Raw genomic sequence first — 16,902 nt, 5'->3', positions numbered from 1 at the left:
ATCAACTTGTATCTACTGCACCACTTCATGAATAAAGGTTACTTGTCACATTGTGAAAATTTTCCAACCCAAGCCATTTATAGTACCACAGTAAAATAATATTCCTTTCCAAACCTCTGTGTTATCAGATTGCTTTTCAACATCCAACCTCAGGAGAGTCACAACTTCCTCCAACCAATTATTGAAAATATTGAAGCCTTCATCTTCAATTCCTGCTACAGATTGCACACCACTAATTGTCCTCACCTTGTCTCAAACTGAGCAGGATTCTTCACAGTTTCAGCATTTTATTCAGTTTGAATTTTCAGCTCCATATCTTCTTTATCCCAAAGATTGCCTTCTTCTAAATTTATAACATTGCTAACTTTTAAAATTTCTGAATCTTACTTTTTAAAAAGATCTTGAGACACAATTCACCATTTGCTAGCTGCCATATCTGTCCTGCTGTAGTGTTGCCCAAAAAAAATGCCCCTCACTATATGTAGTGAATAAACCACTGACATGGTGAATTGATGCAAATACACTATTAAAGATGCAGCTGTGGATACAAAATGGGAGTGTCACTTGCTAGACTACCAATAGTTGTCCATCCTTAACTGAGCAAGGAAAAATCAAACCTGTTGCTTTAGTCAGGAATGCATATGGGGGGACTTTAACTTCCCCAATATTGACTGGGAATACTATAGTTCAAGTAGTTTAGATGGATCCATTTTTGTTCAATGTGTGCAAGAGCGTTTTCTAACACAGTATGTAGATAGGCCAACAAGGGGAGATTTGGTACTGGGGAATGAACCTGGCCAGTGTTAGGTTTGGAGGTAGGTGAGCACTTTGGCGATAGTGACCATGATTAGGTTATGTTTACAATAGCAATGGGCAGGGATAGGTATATACTGCAGGGAAAGAGGTACGACTGGGGAAAAGGCAATTATGGTGCAATTAGGCAAGATTTAGGGTGCTTAGGATGGGGAAGGAAACTGCAGGGGATGGACACACTTGAAATTAGGAGCTTATTCAAGGAACAGCTACTGCGGGTCCTTGATAAGTATATACCTATCAGGCCAGGGAGGTAGTTGTTGAGAGAGGGAGCCATGGTTTACTAAAGAATCTAAAGCTCTTGTCAAGAGGAAGAAGAAGGCTTATGTGACGATGAAGCACGAAGGCTTGAGAGTTCTAAGTTAGCCAGAAAAGATCCACAGAGAGGGCTACAAAGAGCCAGGAGGGGACATGAGAAGTTGTTGGCAGATAGGATCAAGGAAAACCTTAAGGCCTTCTATAGATATATCAGGAATAAAAGAATGACAAGAGTAAAATTAGGGCCAATCAAAGACAGTAGTGGAAAGTTGTGTGTGGAATCTGAGGACATGGGGAAGCACTTAATGAATACTTTTCACCAGTATTCATATTGAAAAAGGGCAATGTTAGTGAGAGTACGGAGATACAGGTTACAAGATTAGATGGGATTGAGGTTGACAAAGAGGAGGTTTTAGCAATTTTGGAAGATCTGAAAATAGACCCCTGGGCTGGATGGGATTTATCCTTGGATTCTTGGGAAGTCAGGGAGGAGATTGCAGAGCCTATGGTTTCGATCTTTCTGTTAACATTCTTGATAGGAGTAGTGCCAGAACATTGGAGGATAGCAAATGTTCCCTTGTTTAGGAAGGGGAATGGGGACATCCCTGGTAATTATAGGCCAGTGAGCCTTACTTTGGTTGTGGGTAATGTGTTGGAAAAGGTTATAAAGGATAGGATTTATAATCATTTGGAAAGGAATAATTTGATTAGGGATATTCAGCACAGTTTTGTGAAGGGTAGGTCATGCCTCACTAAACTTACTGAGTTCTTCGAGAAGGTAACAAAACGGGTAGATGAAGGTTTAGCAGTTGATGTGTATATGGACTTCAGTAAGGCGTTTGATAAGGTTCCACACAGTAGGCTATTGCACAAAATACGGAGTTTCGGGATTGAAGGTGATTTAGTGGTTTGGATCAGGTATTGGCCAGCTGAAAGAAGACAGAGGGTGGTGGTTGATGGGAAATGTTCATCCTGGAGCTCAGTTACTCATGATGTGCCACAAGGATCTGTTTTGGGGCCACTGCTGTTTGTCATTTTTATAAATGATCTGGATGTCAGCGTACAAGGATGGGTTAGTAAATTTGCTGCCTCATATGCTGCCTGACTTGCTGTGCTTTTCCAGCACCACACTCTTGATCCAGGTTGATAGGGTTGTTAAGAAGGCATATGGTGTGTTGGTGTTTATTGGTAGGGTGATTGAGTTTCAGAGCCCTGAGATTATGCTTCAACTGTACAAGACACTGGTAAGATTGCACCTGGAATATTGCATGCAGTTCTGGTCACCGCATTATATGAAGGATGTGGAAGCTTTGGAAAGGGTTCAGAGGAGATTTACTAGGATGTTGCTTGGAATGGAAGGAAGGCCTTACAAGGAAAGGCTGAGGGAACTGAGATTGTTTTTGTTGGAGAGAAGAAGGTTGAGAGGTGACTTGAGACGTATAAGATAATCAGGGGTTAGAGAGAGTGGACAGAGAGAGCCTTTTTCCTCGGATGGTGAAGGCTAACATGAGGGGACATAGCTTTAAATTGAGGGGTGATAGATTTAGGACAGATATTAGGAGTAGTTTCTTCACTCAGAGAGTAGTAGGTGTGTGGAACGGCCTGCCTGCAACAGTAGTAGACTCGCCGATGTTAAGGGCATATAAATGGGCATTGGACATGCATATGGATAATAATGGAATGGGGTAGGTTAAATGAGCATCAGATTAATTTCACAGGTCGGTGCAACATTGAGAGCCAAAGGGCCTGTACTGTGCTGTAACGTTCTATGTTCAAAGTTCTATATCAATCAGATGTGATTTATTTTTATCAGAATGTACTTCAGTGATTGAGTTCCTACTGGCTTGAAGCATGAAGGCCAATTATGAAGGTGGCATGGTGCAGTGGATAACGCTGCTGCCTCACAATGCCAGAGTTTAATTTCAACCTCAGGTGATTGTGTGGATTTTGCACATTCTCCCTGCATCTGGGTGGGTTTTCTCTGGTGCTCAGCTTTCATCCCACAGTCCCAACAATGTGCAGGTTAGGTGGATTGGGCATGGTAAAATTCCCATAGTGTCAGGGGATGTGTAGGTTAGGTGGGTTAGCCATGGGAGGTGCAGGGTTGCAGGGATAGGGTATGGAGGTAAGTCTGAGTGGGATGGTCTTCGGAGAATCGGTGTGGACTTGCTAGGCCTATTTCTACACTGTAGGGATTCTATGGATAAATTACTCAATTAATGAAATTAGTCCCTGGCTTGTTGCCTTCCCTCTTCCTGTTCTCACTGGGTTCCTCTAAATGATGATAACTTAGAATAGTGGGAACACAGTGAAAGCAAAGCCAGTCTTCTGAGGGATAGCAGTCTGGTTACTCTTGAAGTTCATTTAGGGAACTAATGACTTGGGGATTGCCACTTGAAGAACTTGTTGAGTTCAGCTAATGGTTGACAGTTTTAATAAAACAAGGTGTATGGTTCTAAATGAGGATTGAAAGGAAAAACTTTGGTGTTACAGCATAATGCCATGTTATGAATAGACCCGTTGAAATTACTAATTGAAAGGAATGAGAAGCTTTTGGTGCAAAGGAAATAAAGCAAATTGTCTATTAAATGTCTGGGCAATTTTTTTGGAAATACAGGTAACAGAATGTAAGTTAGGCAAAGATCAGAATGCAGAAGCCAATAAGTAGAGATTATTTTCACTCCCCCAGCTTTGTAATATCTCAGTTCTGATAAAAATTAGAGGCAGTTCACTTTTGAAATTTCTATTTTCTGAAATAAACTAGAGCACACTGTCTGAAACAGCATACTTCTGTTGGGTTGAAAGAAGAATTGAAGCTTTAACTCTGTTTCCCTGTGCATAGATGCTGCCAGATCTGCTGATTTTCTCAAGCACTTTCTGTTTTTCTTTCAGTTTAGTATCAGACTGTCACCACCCTTTTGAGAAATTATACAATAGTTTGCATTGTGGATCTGTTACATTGTAAAGCCGTTTTCAATCTATTCACTTGACTTTAGCAGTGAATGTACTGATTACTGATGGTTCACATCCCCCAATATTGCACATTTGATTATGTATATTTCATATCATCTGGAAAATATGGTGACCTAATTTCCACACATTTGGGAGCATCAAAATCTGTTGAACAACATTGGTTTATCAGGACAGACTGATGGAAAATAGAGACTGATACATCTTTTGATCTCTCTTGCTACATCTCCCTTTTACTATGGTGAGAATTGTGGCCATGAATGCACATCTTACAACTCCAAAGTACAGCATGCTAAAACTCAAAAGCTTCATGCTGTTTCATCTGACCATTGTTTACCACAACTGATGCAAGAGACATTTATGTTTTTTTATGTTTTTAATGCATGCCACATATACCTTCAGTTCTTAAGATTGCTGTTGTTTAATGTTTATATCAAAGCAGGTAATATTGGAAAATTTTAAAAACTCCAGGGAAATTAAATCTGCAGAGCTGTTGACAAGGAGCAATACTAAATAATATTTTCAATTTTTAAAAATTACAGTGAAATAGTATTGCTAAAAATCTTGGTTATCAGCACTTTTAATGTTTCACTCAGGACTCATCAGTATGGTTATTTAATTTTTCAGTGGTGAACAAGTATTGATTATGTTGATTTATAAACAGGTTTCAATGAAAGTGGATTATGTTTATAGCCTGATAGATTTTAATTTTGATTTATGAAGATAATTAAGGAAGACATTTTCAATAATAGAGCAACCATTCATTATTCCTGTAAGTTGACAACCAATTGTGCTGTATCATCAACTGTATTAAACCTTCATCTGCAATTAAATAGAAACAGCTTTTTTCAATATAATATCTTTCATAATCTAAAGTTTCCTTTAAACACTTTACAGCCAATGACCCACTGATAAGAGTAAGAATGGTACTCCAGGGAACCATTGCAGCCAATTGGCATACAACAAAATCCTACCAACACCAGTGAGATAAATGACCACAAAATTTGTGTTGTAAAGTTGGTTGAAGGTATATTGGACATTGACCAGGACAGTAGGAAAAATTTGCCTTGTCCCTCTTTAGTGCATGTGATCTTTTAGATCCACCTGAGAGAGTACTTAAATCCTCGATGTGACTTTGCACCCAAAAGATGGTGAAGCTCTGACATTGCAACTCTGTTTCCTCACTGAAGTGCCAACTTGAATTGCCTGTTGTAACCCATGGAGTGGAGCTTAAATACAAACTTCTGAGAATGTTACACAGCAAAGACTGGATCAGCCCGAAAAGTTGACTGCATTTGTATGCTTTGTATCAAAAGGGGCACTGGGAAAGATATAGGATCGCAGGACCTCATTTTGCTGGAATATGGTATATAGGTACATGATGCAGATGGAGATGAAGCACATGGGAAACAAGTTTTTTGTGGATTATTTATTAGTGGGTGGAGCAAAATAATATTTTTGAAAACGGAATAAATCAGAAACAAAAACAGAATTGCTGGAAAAGGTCTGGCAGCATTAATGGAAAGAAATCAAAGTTAACGTTTTGGGTCAAGTGACCCTTCATCAGAATCCTAAGTTCTGAAGTAGGATCACTCGACCCGAAACGTTAATTCTGATTTCTCTTCATAGATGCTGAACTTTTCTAACAGTTTGTTTTTGGTTTTTTTTGGAAATTCATTTTGTACAGTAACCAATAGGAAGTGGATGAATGGGACAATACAGGAACATTGGTTACCTATACTTTATAAGAGGGTGAAAAATATGAGAAGCTGACACAGGAGAGCATTTAAATAGTTGAGGTAAAAACAATAACTGCAGATGCTGGAAACCAGATTCTGGATCAGTGGTGCTGGAAGAGCATCTGGATGCTGCCTGAATTGCTGTGCTCTTCCAGCACCACTGATCCAGAATTTGAATAGTTGAACTTAGAGTGAAAAAGGCAGGGATGATATTTTAAATGGGAGTAAGATGCTGGACTGAAGTGACGTAGAGGCTGGCAGTTTAATGGAGGTGGAGGTGAAAATAAACAGCTCATGTGTTGGAGAGCATTTTAAATGTAGATCCTCGGTTTATGAGTGAATAAAATATTGAGACTTTTAGCAGTCCGGATCATCCTGAAACTAGAAGAGGAATTGATGACAAAGATACTGAGTTTATGGCATTTGCTGAAGACAATGGTTTTAGTCTTTCCGAAGTTTAGCTATTTGAAATTGCTCTCCATCCAAGACTGGTATTGGGTAAACATAGTGATAGGACTGGATGTAGGTTGGCTCGCTGAGCTGGAAGTTCATTTTCAGACGTTTCGTCACCATACTAGGTAACATCTTCAGTGAGCCAACCTACATCCAGAACCTCAATCTGAGCTACAAATCTTCTCAAAACTTGCTAATAGTGATTGGACTGCTATTCTGAAGAAGGTCACTGGATTCCAAACATTAACTTTTCTCCACAGATTCTGCCTGACTTGCTGAGTTTCTCCAGCAATTTCTGTTTTTGTTTGATGCAGATAGGACAGCTGTAATGAAGGCATTGGGTAGAATGACGGAGAGGTAGACCTGAGTATTGTCAGCATATATCTGGGAAGATCCTGTATCCAAATTAAATGGCTACTCTTCAGTGCGCACCGATACTTTTTGAAATAGAGAAGATTGTTTAAAATGGAAGCTTTGTTTTACCACCAGAGGGTACAATTGTAATTTTAAAATCTGCTTCTTTCAAATGATGTGGCACAGTTCATGTTTTGAAGCAAAGCCCGTTTTCCCTATAAATGAGATGGATACGTACGTGGATGCATTGTAATGTACTGTATATATGTCAGACCAGCAGAGGGAGGGATGGTAGAGCGGAGGCTTTACCATGCGTCAGGGGGCGAGGCGGAGCGTAGCAATATTAACCAGAAGCCAGTTGTCAGATGAGCGACAGAAGCTGCAATGAGCGGAAGAGTCGGCGACCTGAGCCCTAAACAGGCAGAAACTCTCACCAAGGTAAGGGAGAGGGTAGGGTGCTGCGACTGGGCGAGAAATCAATAGCAAACTGTTCAGGTGCCCAGCAGTTTTTTATAATTCATGGATGTCCTAGTAACAGATCTTCTTAACATTTGGTTAGGGATGGTCTGCTTATTTCGACCATGATCATTGGCGGTTCATTTCTCTATGGTTAGTTAGGAAGATCCCTGCTGTGCAAACATTAATCTCGACTTTGTACAATAGGCCTGGCTAGGCAGTAAGTGGGAGTCGGTTCTGGAAACGGCTTGAGGCGCGGAAGTTCCAGGATTAAAAAGATTTCTCCTCCATCGATCAGTAGTAGCGAGTTGCACTGATAAAAAATGTCTTTGTATTCAAGTAAAATATTGGAAATGTGAAAAGAGGAAGGAGGAAAGTTTATTGCAGGTCATCTCAGAAATTGGGGGTGCAATGTTTGCACACAAGTTATCCTTTACAACAGCTGAAAGAATTGCGGATGCTGTAACTCAGAAACAATAAGCATAAATTGCTGGAAAAGCTCAGCAGGTCTGGCAGCATCTAGAGTCATAGAGATGTACAGCATGGAAACAGACTCTTCGGTCCAACCTGTCCATACCGACCAGATATCCCAACCCAATCTAGTCCCACCTGCCAGCACCTGGCCCATATCCCTCCAAACCCTTCCTATTCATATACCCATCCAAATGCCCCTTAAATGTTGCAATTGTACCAGCCTCCACCACATCCTCTGGCTGTGGAGAGAAATCAAAGTTAACGTTTAGGGTTTGGTGACCCTTCCTCAGAACACTTGACCGCTTCTAGCAACTTCTGTTTTCGTTTCTGTCCTTGATAACCTTTGAGATGATGTTGCTATTGCAATGGACAGGGACAAATAGACCTAAGAATGAGACTGAGTTGAAGGCATCAATGGAGCTCGGGGGCCCCAGCTTTCAACTGCAGCTTTTCACAATGGGCCGCTGTCAATGTTGTGATGAGGAAGTACCAGCTCAGACAACATTTTGTTCTGAGAATGTGTTGTGACTTTATTGTACACCATAAGGAAATAAGTGAAACGTGAGGTGTCACAATTTGAATTGATGTGACTGCAGTAATTGAAAATGGAACATTTTGTTCTTAGAATCTGTATAGAGTCGTAGATTCATACAGTATGGAAACAGACCCTTGGATCCAAGCAGTCCATGCCAACCATAATTCCAAACTAATCTAATCCCACCTGCTTGTGCTTGGCCCATATCCCTCCAAATATTTCTTATTTATGTATTCATCTTTTAAGTGTTGTAATTGTACCCAACATCCACGAACTTCCTCTAGTGGTTTATTCCACATGTGCACCACATAAATAAAAAGCTTCTCATGTCTTTTTTAAGTCTTTCTCTGCTCACCTTAAAAATATGCCCCCTCATCTTGAAATTCCCAACGTTAGGGAAAAGACGCCTGCCATTCACCTGACTTATACACTTAATGATTTTATAAACCTCTATAATGTCACCCCTCAACCTGTTGCTGCTGCTGTTAGCAATTCTTGGTTACATCATTGTATGAAGGCATCAAATGGAAAATCACACACCTTTGTACAGGGCAAGTGGAATAATGAGAGGAATAATTACCCTCATTGCACCACTTGCCTCTTTATCATAGAGGTTGCTCAGGTAGCTTTCGAATGTGCATTGGCAAAAGCTTAGAGAAAGCTATTGAAAGGAAAGCTATGAAGAGTGTAGTCAGAGCTTTATTAACCAGCACAGATGAATGATCTCCTGTGCTGTAAACATCTATGATTTTGTGAGGCCAATTACAGAGGGCCAGAATTTTCTGGAAACACGCATCATAATAGACTCATATTTATGGTGCACGCCATATATATTTCAGGAAATGGTGGTGAGTGACCTAGTATTTGTTCTTACACCAGAACTTCCAGGGATCCTCTGCACTACTCCCTAGTGAACCTTGACAAAACACTAACTGTTCCATTTTCAAAGTTCCACTTCAATTATAAAATCAAAGTCAACATCCAATTTAAGAGATCAGAAAATACTCAGCACCTATGGAGAGCGGAACAGAGTTTACATTTCTGGTTGATGGCCTTTAACAAGAACTGGAAAAGTTAGGAATGTAAATGGTTTTCAGCAAGTGAAGAAGCTGGCAAGAGGAGGAGGTGAGGGAAAAGAACAAAAAGGGAAGATCTGTGATAGAGTGTAAGATTAAATAGCAAAAAGAATGATGTTACTAGGCAAAAGGTGTAGTAATAGGACAAGGAAAGTTGGAAAGTATGGGTCTAGTACAGGTATAAATGGCATTAACAGAATCATCAGCAATAGCTAATGTCTAAAAATCAAAAAACAAAAGGACAGAGGTCTGAAGTTTTTTAACTGAATGTATAATTCCAGAAGGCCGTAAAATGCCTACTCATGCTTTCAGACCGAACAGAGGTATTCCTTGAAATAGTTATCCAAGCTGAGTTTGGTCTCCCTGATGCAGAGGTAACCAATTCATAAGCAATAAATATAGCATATTAAATGAAAGGATATAGAAGTAGTTGTCATTTCACCTACAATGAGTGTTTAAGACCTTGGACGGTGAGGAAGGATGAGGTAAAATGGCAGGTGAACTTTTATGGTAAGGTGCTGTTGGAAGGGAAGAAGTGTTGTGGGTGACTGAAGAGTGGATTGAGGTATTATGGAAGCAACAGTTTTTTTGGATTGATATTGAGGGAGGAAAAGGGAGGTTAAGATGTGTTTGTTGATGGCATCATGCCAGAGTGAATGGAAACGGTGGTGGATGGTCAATTGCATGTAGAAACTTGTGGGATAGAAGACAAGGACAAAGGGATTCCTCATTTGCAGAGAGAGGAGAAGAGGTGAAAGTATGTGTAGAAAATGGACCCAACATGTTTGAAGGCCCTACCCACAATGATGATTAAGGAAAACAAAATCTATTAAAAGCAGAAGTAATATACTGCAGATGTTGAAAAACTGAAAGTGCTGGAACTGCTCATCAGGTCTGAAAGTGTCTGTGAGAAAAAACGAACATTTCAGTTCAATGTAATTTCATCAGAATGGACATAGTGGAAGCCTTGGTGTGAAACTTGACAGTCTCAGAATAGATGTGATGGAGCTGAAGAAACTGGGAAAATCATGTGGAGTCCTAACCGGAAGCAGAATGGGAGGACAGTCACTTTACATGAGACACTGTTGTTAGCCTATTCTAAGAAAAGGATTGCCCAATCAGAGATGCAATACCTGCCCTTTTACTTCCTCCCATATCAAAGATCCCTTTGAAATACAAGTTAAAACCCATAGTCCTGTCAGTTTGCATGTTGCTCACAGTGCAGTTACCCCTGTTCTGGAGATCAAACTCATATTAGATGACTGATTCAAGCAACACCTCTAACTAGTCTGCTAGTATGATTATACACTTCCAGCAATCTGGATTGAGCATTTAGTTCAGCAATTCCAGATTAAAATCTCTGAAATCCAACCCATCCTGATTGATTTTTGGTTTTGGACCTCATCAGCTGTTGTTGATGATTCTGCTATTGCCATTTACGCTTCCTCAAGACCTGTCATGTTTCTTGTCCTATTCTCACCCTCTTTGTCTTACACCATTACCCCTTTTTCATTTTACCTATGTTGCTTTCTACTCTCTCAAAATATGTTCTCTTTGGCTCATTTCTCTCCTTTCTTTTACTGCCTCTGCACTTGCTGAAAACCTATCATATCTCTAACCTTTTCGAGTTCTAACAAAAAGTCCATCAACCTGAAATGACAACACTGCTTTTCACAATGTAGGAGCTTCCAGAGCTGCTGAGTTTTTCCAGTATTTTCTTATTTCAGATTTCCAGCATTTGTAGTATTATGTTGCTTTTGTATCTATCTCTAATTTGCTAGATTGATCCTGCTTCAACCCCCCTCGTCACTAATAGCCAAAATACCACTGATGACCCAGGAGTGTCCTAAAGGATTAATCAGCTGTTTAGTTTGCAATTTTGAGTTAAAAATAATTAGAGGCACACATATCTTTGAATTCCTAAAGTGTAACAGATCAGTTGAAATGCAAGCAGAAAACATAGCATACATACCATAGCAATGTAATCCAAATCTATACAAAATTAAAACAGAGATTTTTTCCAACTCAGAGATAATGTTTGATATGATTTGATGCTTGGTAGAGGCAGAGTGAGCTGTTAAAATGTCACTAACCTGATTGCTTCTTTGATTAATTGATGGACTAAAGTACTAACTTCATCCCAAGTCTAGACACTGGGTTCTCCTGCGAGGAGCTTGAGTATTTGAATAGAATCATTGATGGATAAAGGGTCTTTAGTGTGATGGAGAGATATCCCATTTGCAGATTCATACTCCCATAGAAGCATAAGTCAGATATATTTAGTTCAATGAAGATTACTTGCAATTTAATCAATTCATTGATTCCTCAACATAAGTATTGTATTTTCCAAAGTGCACTTGCCATTTTACTGGAAGGATGGTTGCACTTGACACTTGGATCAGGACAGTCCAGCTGTGTGTAGATTCTCAACTTATATATAAAGAGAGAAAGTAATGTAAGAGGGAGTGCAAACATAGGTTTTATGTTGGAAAGTTTACTTATCAAGAATCCAGTCAAGGTCCCAGTATTGGCACAGCATTCTTCATTTAAAATGCAGGTTCATTCTGTGCAAGGATTTAATCTATTAATCACAATTCTTTAGTATTAGGGCCTAAATTAATCTATTTGGGTCACCTTAACTTACAATATTTTCCCACACTTGAGTAGAAAAGTAGTAAGGTTAGGTTTTAACCATTTCTTGTTCTCCATGCATTCTATAGTTTTACAGTCCAGCAATTTAGGCACAGCAACAAAATTTATTTACAGCTGACAGAGTAATGATACTGTTTAGATTAAATGTGCCATATTCTGAATTTCTTTTGGTTTTATTCAATGATTATCATCTATGTTCTTAGGAAATAAATCGGGGAGATAGTTATGGGAACAAAGAAATGGCAGGAGAGTTACACAGATATTTCACATCAGTCTTTATGGTGGAAGATACTTTGAACATCTCTTTAATACAAAAGAATATGGTGGTGCGAGAGAGGAATCACCATCATTAGAGAAGTAGTATTAGACTAATGAGGCTAAAGGCAGATAAATCCTCTGGCCCTGATGGCTTGCATGTTAGAATCCTAAAAGAAGTAGCTACAGAAATAAATTTTCAAAAATCTTGAATTCTGGAGAAGTAACGGAGAATTGGAAAACTGCCATTCAAAAGGGAGGGAGGTAAAAAGCAGGCAACTATAGGCTGATTAGCCTAACATCTATTATTAGAAAAACATTGGAATCAATTATTCAGGAAGTAATGGCAGAACATTGGAACATCATAATCTGATTGAGCAGAGTCAGCATGACTTCATGAAATGGAAATCATGTCTCATTAATTTATTGGAGTTTTTCAAAGAAGTCTCAACCAGTATTCTGTTTTCTGTTTATTCTGTTTGGACCTCCAATATACCTCGCAAAAGTTTAAGCCATAAGATAAGAGCCCACGGAGTTGCAGGTAGTTATATTACCATGGATAGAAAATTGCTAATGGGCTGAAATCAGCAAGTGGGGGTAATGGGTTCTTTTTTAGGTTGGCAACCTGTAACAATGGTGTCAGGAATCAGTGCTGGGATTGCAGCTGTTTTCAATATAAATTAATGACCCGGTGGAAGGAAGTGAACGGATTGCAGCCACATTTACAGAGTAAGAAAGGCAAATTGCAAGAAGGATACAAGCAGTTTACCAAGAGATTTTGTTAGGTTAAGTAAGTGGGCAATAAGTTTGCAAACAGAGTGTTATGTGAGAAAATGTGAAGTTGTTCATTTTGATAGGGAGAACAAAAGAGCAGTACTATTTAAATGGAAAAAAAACTGCAGAAAGGAAGTTGGGGGCACTTGTGCACAAAATAGAGAAAGCTAGCACACAGATGCAGCAGGTAATCGAGGTGGCTAATACAGTGCTGGCCCTTATTTCAAGGGAGTTGGAATACAAGAGTAGGGAAGACTTACTGCAACTGTATAAGGTGCTGGTGAGACCACATCTGGATACTCCAGGCAGTTTTGGTTTCATTATTTAAGGAAAGATGTTATCAGATTGGAGGCAGTTTAGAGAAGGTTCACCAGGATGATCCTCGATATGAAGGGATTGTCATATGAACAAAGGCTAAACTCTACTCATTGACATTTAGAGAATGAGAGGTGATCTCGTTGAAATATATAGGATTCTTAAGTGGTTTGACAGCGTAAATACCGAGAGAATGTTTCCCCTTATGGGAGAAGCCAGGACCAAAGAGCATAGTCTCAGAATAAAGGGGCATCAATTTAAGAATGAGATGAGGAGAAATTTCTTCTCTCAGAGGGTTCTGAGTCTTTGTAACTCTCTGCCACAGAGAGATGTGGGTACAGGGCCCTTGTGTATATTCAAGGTTGAGATAGATAAATTCTTGATCAGTGGGAGGACAAAGGATTATGGGGGAACGGTAAGAAAATGTATATGACGTATCTCAGAGCAGCCATGATCCTACTGAATGTCAGAGCAGGTTCGAGGGGCCAAATGGCCTACACATTACTATTTCTTATGATCTTATGGTTCTGCAACGGGCAAAACACCGAAGGTGATAAATATTAGTCATTGCTTACTCTGCTCCTAAACCTCACTGTGGTCTATTATAATTATTTTTCCTGCAAATTATGGCATACGTTTGTCACTTGAGAATGGAGGAGCGCAACAGCCAACACCAATGAATATTGTAGTGTTATCAGTGAAACAGCTTTTTTTTGTAAAGTTCTGCGTACATCGGAAAATTCATCTTAGGAATAGAAGTAGGTAATTTGGACCCTTGAGCCTGTTCTTTCATTCAATAAGGTGATGGCCGATTTGTTTGTGTTTTGAATTTCACATTCACTTCTATCCCCATTAACCTTTGATTTTCCTGCCTAACTAGAACCTATCTACCGCTGCCTTAAAAATATTCAATGAACCCACCTCCACCATCTTCTGAGTTCCAAAATCACACAACTGTTTGAGAGAAAAGAAAACTCCTTATCCTCTGTCCTAAAGGTGCACCTGCTAACATTTTAAACAATGCCCCTTAATTCTGCCCTCACACTTAAGAGGAAACATCTTTTCCACGTCAACTTTGTCAAGACCATTCGGGATTGGATAAAGTTGATTCAAATCACCCTCATTCTTCTAAGTTTTACTGGAAAAAGGCCCAGTCTATACAATCTTTCCACACAAGACAGAATATTCCAGCTATCAATCTAATAAATCCCCTTTGAATCACTTCCAGTACAATTATACCCTTATTTAAAAAGGGAGAACAAAGCCACACAGAAAATTCAAGATGTGGTCTCAACAATGACTGAATAATAACATGCTAACTTTTATACTGAACTCTGCATTCCATAAGACTTCTTAATTATTTTCTGTGACTGCATCCTAACCTTTCGTAGCTCATGCATTAGAACACCCAGGTCCCTCTAGACTTTAGAATTCTGCAATCATTCTCCATTTAAATCATATTCTCCTTTATTCTTTTTACCAAAATGAACTCTCCCACTTGATAATCCATCTGTCAAATTTTTGCCAATTCACTCAACCTATCTGTATCCATCTGCACCCCCTTAATGTCCTCTTCACAACATACTTACCTACTTATCTTTGCGTCCTGCAAATTTAGTTCCCATGTTTCACTCCCTTGAGTCAAACCATAGCTATAAATTGCAAAAAACTGAGGCTCAGTACAGACCACTGTGGGACTCCATTCATCACATCCTTCTAATCAGAAAAGATCAGTTTTCTGTCAGTCAGCTATTTATTTATGCTAATGTGTTGCCCTCATACCTTTTGAACTTCTGCTTTGCATAATAACCTTCTATGTGGCTCCTCTACAGGCCCTCCCTTTATCCACAATACATGCTACTTCGTCAAAGAATAAATAAATTGGTTAAACATGACTTAGAGTTATAGCGATGTGCAGCACGGAAACAGACCCTTTGGTCCAATTCGTCCATGCCGATCAGATATCCTAAATTAATCTAGTCCCATTTGCCAGCACTTGGCCCATATGCCTGTAAACCTTACCTATTTATATACCCATCCAGATGCCTTTTAAATGTTGTAATTGTAACAGCCTCCACCACTTCCTCTGGCAGCTCATTCCATACACACACCACCCTTTCCATGAAAATGTTGCCCCCTAGGTCCCTTTTAAACCTTTCCCCACTCACCCTAAACCTTTCCCCACTCACCCTAAACCTTTGCCCTCTAGTTCTGGACTCACCCACCCCAGAGAAAACACCTTGTCTATTTATCTTACCCATGCCCCTCATGATTTCATAAACGTTTATAAGGTCACCCCTCAGCCTCCAAAGCTCCAGAGAAAACAGCCCCAGCCTATTCAGCCTCACCCTATAGTTCAAACCTTCTAAACGTAGCAATATCCTTATATATCTTTTCTGAACCCTTTCAAGTTTCACAACATCCTTCCTATAGAAGGGAGACCAGAATTATACGCAATATTCCAAAGGTGGCCAAACTAATGTCCTGTACTGCCACAACATGAATGTTTTGACCAATAAAGGAAAGCATACTAAACGCTTTCTAAAAGAGCCCTGGCCTATTCAGCCTCTGGCCCTATTTCTCAAACCCTCCAATCCCAGCAACATCCTTGCAAATATTTTTTGAATATTTTCATGTTTCACAACATCCTTCCTATGGCAGGGAGATCAGAATTGAACGCAGTATTCTAAAAGTGGCCTAACCAATGTCCTCTATGTTTGTAACATGACATATCAACTCTTACACTGACCAATAAAAGCAAGTGTGTCAAATGCCTTATTCACTACCTTGTCTGCCTGTGGCTCCACTTTCAAGGAACTATGAACCTGCACTCCAAGGTCTCTGTTCAGCAATACTCCCCAGGATCTTACCATCAAATGTATAAGTTCTGTCCTGATTTGCCTTTCTAAAATGCAGCACCTCACATTTATCTAAATTAAACTCCATCTGCCACTCCTTGGTCCATTGGCTCATCTGCTCAAGATCCCGTTGTACTCCGAGGTAACCTTCTTCACTGTCCACTACACCTCTAATTTTGATGTCATCTGCAAACTCACTAATTACACCTTCTATATGCATGTCAAAATCATTTATATAAATGACAAAATGTAGTGAACCCAGCCACCAATCCTTGTGGCACTTCACTGGTCACAGGCCTCTAGTCTGAAAAGCAACCCTACACCACCACCCTCTGTATTCTACCTTCTACCCAGTTCTGTATCCGAGTGGCTAGTTCTCGCTGTATTCCATGTGATCCAACTAGTCTACCATGAGAAACCTTGTTGAATGCCTTACTGTAGTCCATATAGATCACGTCCACCGCTCTGCCCTTTCGTCACTTCAAAAAAACTCAATCAAGTTCGTGAGACATGATTTCCCATGCACAAAGCCATGCTGACTATCCCTAATCAGTCCTTGCCTATCCAAATACATGTACATCCTGTCCCTCAGGATTCCCTCCAACAACAACCACTGATGTCAGGCTCACTGGTCTATAGATGCCTTCTCTTTGAGGAATCCATGCTGATCTGTCCTGATTACTTTGGGTATTTTTAAGTGCCCAGCTATAATTCCTGAAGAAGGGCTTATGCCCGAAACGTCGATTCTCCTGTTCCCTGGATGCTGCCTGACCTGCTGCGCTTTTCCAGCAACACATTTCCAGCTATAACCTGAATGATCAATTCTAACATTTTTTTGCCCACAATAGACATCAAGTTAGCTGACCTATAGTTACCTATTTTCTGATAGCCTATTTTCTTAAATAAAGCAATACATTTGC

The 16,902-nt window shown here is 39.7% G+C and overlaps 1 protein-coding gene across 2 annotated transcripts in view; it reads left to right on the top strand.

Annotated features, from left to right (window-relative positions):
* The window catches only part of sec14l8 (SEC14-like lipid binding 8), a 73,249-nt gene that overhangs the window by 1,350 nt on the left and 54,997 nt on the right, over positions 1 to 16,902 (top strand). The window contains exon 1 of one of the 2 annotated variants that reach the window (XM_043715662.2): positions 6,891 to 7,025. The exons of the other annotated variant lie outside the window; for it this stretch is intronic. Coding sequence (XP_043571597.2) covers positions 6,972 to 7,025 — 54 coding nt within the window. The 5' untranslated portion in view covers positions 6,891 to 6,971. Of the gene's footprint in view, positions 1 to 6,890; positions 7,026 to 16,902 lie in introns of those variants that run through there. 2 annotated transcript variants of the gene reach the window in all.

Source organism: Chiloscyllium plagiosum, unplaced genomic scaffold (assembly GCF_037043375.1).
Source record: "Chiloscyllium plagiosum isolate Xiang-an unplaced genomic scaffold, Cpla_swu_hap1 HiC_scaffold_24, whole genome shotgun sequence".
In the NCBI taxonomy this organism is placed as follows: domain Eukaryota; kingdom Metazoa; phylum Chordata; class Chondrichthyes; order Orectolobiformes; family Hemiscylliidae; genus Chiloscyllium; species Chiloscyllium plagiosum.
The sequence above is the reverse complement of the archived record's forward strand: the minus strand, read 5'-3'. Positions and strand labels throughout refer to the sequence as shown.